The following is a 3,684-nucleotide window of genomic DNA, read 5'->3' on the forward strand; positions in this document are numbered from 1 at the left end:
GATAAGCATATTTTACATTACCGTAAAACATTAGCTGTTTTATAAACTGTTCGTGCTCAAACATAGCCTCCGTTGCAGGCCTTCCCACTAGCGATTTTTTTTTCAATTTTTTTTTGGGGGGGTGGCGTAAGTGCTTGAGCCCCCGTATCTGCTTGGGATCATGTTACCAATCACGGGCTCACAGCGGTAACATGATCCCAAGCAGATACGGGGGCTCAAGCAGATTCGCCCCCCCCCCCCCCAAAAAAAAAATCGCTAAAGAAATCGCTAAAAAATCGCTAGAGGGAAGGCCTGCAACGGAGGCTACTCAAACAAGGCATAAGTAATTTATGCATGGCGACCAAACTTATCTTGTTACATATTATTCTCACATTTCATGCTTCAGACATATTGGTACAAACACCAAACTATGTTATAATAACAAAGTGGCGTACTGCCATGCTGAATTCAAAACAAGCAGAAACGGAAAACAGTAACGTACACCAAAGGTGGGCCGTCATCTATGTCAACCCTGAACATACTTGTAAATCTACATAGTGCGTGACAATTATTTACAGCAGTAGTAAACTCAACCTGTGATTTGAAATGAGCAAGGAGACAAAGAGTTCGAGGTATTTATCTATTTATTGAGATTAACTAGATTTTTTTATTTGGATAATTTTGCTTAGTTTAGATTCTGTACAATTAAAACAATTCCCATTCTCTAGTTTCGAGGGGAGGCCCGTGAAAAGCCACATATGCCTCTTCCGCCCCAAAACAAACAAAGTTACGATTCAAAAACCAGTTCAACTGATGAATTATTGGATTATTTTACTGCGGCCACTAAACCTTAGGAACCCCGGCAAGTTCTTCCAGCACCTTCGAAAACTTTCTGGTATTGTCCGGATCAAGTGTTCCAGCCTGGGCTGTTTTTGTACTGTGGCTCTTCCCGACTTTTGACAAAGTACGGTTTGCTTTCCTAACAGCCTCTGAAGTGGTTTCTTTGATAAAACCAACCATCTGTAAATCATCAGTGTTCGGACCCTGACTTTCCTCTGCGTACACATCCATGAGGATGGCCATGAACATGCTCAGTAATATGAACTGCATCATGACTTGGTAGGAAAAGAACATCAAGGGACCGAGGACCCAATGTCCGTCAACGAGAGCGTCAAAATCAAAACTACCTAACATCATGGTGCACATGCTCTGTAGGCTGGTCGGTATGTTCTTGTAATCCTGCAGCTTGATGCCGAACAGAAGGTTCCCCATCTGGGTGAAGGCCATGAGAACGATGCCCGCCATGAAGGTGAACTGAAGAACGGGTCTGGAGGACTTTCTGACGGTCATGGTGAGGGCGTGTACGTGTGAGTTGAACCGCAGGAGCCGAATGAACTTCAGCGTACCACAGCAGATGAGCAATGCGAGCAGGTACGTGTAGACTTGAAACCAGCTGACCGCGCTTTTGTAGAGACTGAAAACGGCGCTTGAAGATGTCCGTTGTTCGGCAGCTTCATCGATGAAGGTTTGAGCGTTGAAATAGACTCCAAGGGTTGCTATGCCAACGATGATTACAAGAAGTTCCACCCAGCTCCAGAACTCAGCCAGGTATTCCAACGGGCGGGAGAGAAGCCTTTTGACTGAAACGAAATGGACGTCTATATAAATTAAACGCATCAGGAACTTTGAACAGATTTCCGTGTTTACAGATTAGTTCAGCTGTTTTTATCCATACCATTTTAGGCAATGTTAGCGATCTCGAGCCTGAAAAGGGTCCAACGTGCTAGTAATACTGTAAAGTTAATCATTCATATCAACTTGTCCGTAGCAGTGCTTTCCTATATGTTTTTGAAATAGGATATACGACAAATACATATACCTCTTACCTTCTTTAATAGCAAAGAAAAGGATGAAGACTGCCAGCACTGCTCTCAATGCAAAGAGCAAGATGGCGTCTTGTTGGATCAGCCTCAAGGTTACGACCTCGGCCCCCCTGTAGGCGGCTCCCAGGTTGGTAAACTCCACCACTAGAGTCACCGATGAGAACAGGTTCACATGCGGGTTGTACAGAATCAGCTCCACGAAAACGGCGCGGGTTCGCTCATCCAGCCATCTGCGCTGCTGTAGGAACGTTGCCGAACGCAGACCCGATGCGCGCGTCTTTCCCAACGGGGCGAGGTAACCGCCGGTGTGATACGTGCCGTGTAGTCCGAAATACGGGAAGCCTGGATATAAGAAAAAGGTAGCTAAAATGAGCTAGCATATCGGTATACTGAAACATCTTGAGACAACTGTCAGTTCCTTATGACCGAAGTCTATTACCCGTGCCGATGGATATGTAAATTGTGAAATCTTCACGGTGGTTTGATGTTCGCGGTTTTTGAGATAATATCTTTTACCGCGAATTTAAAAACCACCGCGAAAATGCTTGTTCTGTCCTCCTAACCCCCTGTATCAACCGCATACTAAAAACCACCGCGAACACTCTATTTTCTCCCTACCGCGAAATTGAATCCATTTACAGTATATAACTGTCAGGCGTTTTTCGAAGCAGCAAGAATTAATCACAAACATTGAAGACACGGCACTGATAATGATTATGGACTTACTGTCAATCAGAGAGGCAAAGTTGTACTTCCAAGGCGTTTCCATTTCTCCCGGTGTCAGTAGACTGCTTGTACAGTCCGCTCCTGTGACCGGTGTACCCACAGTACTGGTAGGTGTCGGTGATGTCGGCGTACATGTTACCGTACCTGTACTGTTGACGGTCTCGTTTAGAGGAATCCATTCCTGGAGTATAGAACATATTGATTGATCAAATAACGTCACAAAAACATGATGTAAGCGAGAAACGCAAAGCAAGGTGCAGCGTGCGCATTGGAACTCATTGAACGTTTGCGATTTAACATTACGTTACATGGCAAAAATTTAGAAAATACTTTGATTGATGATTAGAAAAACAACTGTTCTTAGATTAACCTACCTGGCAAGTAACAATACATTACACGAAAAATCGTTTTTTGTTTTAGCATAACATTTCTATTAAATCATACATGACAGCCTCTAACCACAGTTTGTCCGTTAGCAAAGTCTTTTGTAATCGATGATGATGTAACGTTGGGTAACATAAATTCGCGGGGTACTTAAATTCAGGATTTTTCGAAAACGGGGTATTTAGGGATATGTGCTAGATGCAACATCAGTAATACCGCTAGAAATGCAAACTTGAACGTTACTCAAAGTCGATCCCCACCGTCATGGAAATTTGTACATTATTCATCGGGGCGTTAGCTGGATGCCGTAGAAATGGTAATACTACTATGTCCGTTCTTGGTTCTACCGACTCAACACACGGGTTGTTCCCGGAGGCCTGATGTGTGCGTTACGGCCGTTTTTTCGTGTATTTTTTTTTACTTGAACACGTCTATATTCATAGCACTCTCCTCAAGCCAAGGATGGAACGAATAGCTGCTGTATAGAATGTAATTAGCGGTAAGATATTCAAGACGAATCTTCTCTCCCGAATTAATGTTCACCCCTGTCCGACAGCACCGTCATTGTGCGTGCGATGGACGGTAGTTTCAAGTTGAAATATTATGGTGTCAGCACGACTAAAGATAAAATCTACCATATATATGATTAGTGCAAAGATAGTAAATGATACTGACAGAATAATAGAAAAAAGGATGGTTTATTGTTCTGCTA

At 43.4% G+C, this 3,684-nt stretch overlaps 1 protein-coding gene across 1 annotated transcript; it reads right to left on the reverse strand.

The window, feature by feature from the left end:
* Positions 1-302: 302 nt before the first annotated feature.
* Positions 303-2,798, reverse strand: LOC136446937 (polycystin-2-like protein 1). The gene is made up of 3 exons (XM_066445604.1): positions 2,589-2,798; positions 1,866-2,204; positions 303-1,619 (listed from the first exon to the last, which is right to left on the reverse strand). Exons 1-3 carry the CDS (start codon positions 2,629-2,631, stop codon positions 823-825), a joined length of 1,179 nt encoding a protein of 392 aa, XP_066301701.1. The 5' UTR covers positions 2,632-2,798; the 3' UTR covers positions 303-822.
* Positions 2,799-3,684: the final 886 nt, after the last annotated feature.

Source organism: Branchiostoma lanceolatum, chromosome 13 (assembly GCF_035083965.1).
Source record: "Branchiostoma lanceolatum isolate klBraLanc5 chromosome 13, klBraLanc5.hap2, whole genome shotgun sequence".
NCBI lineage: Eukaryota > Metazoa > Chordata > Leptocardii > Amphioxiformes > Branchiostomatidae > Branchiostoma > Branchiostoma lanceolatum.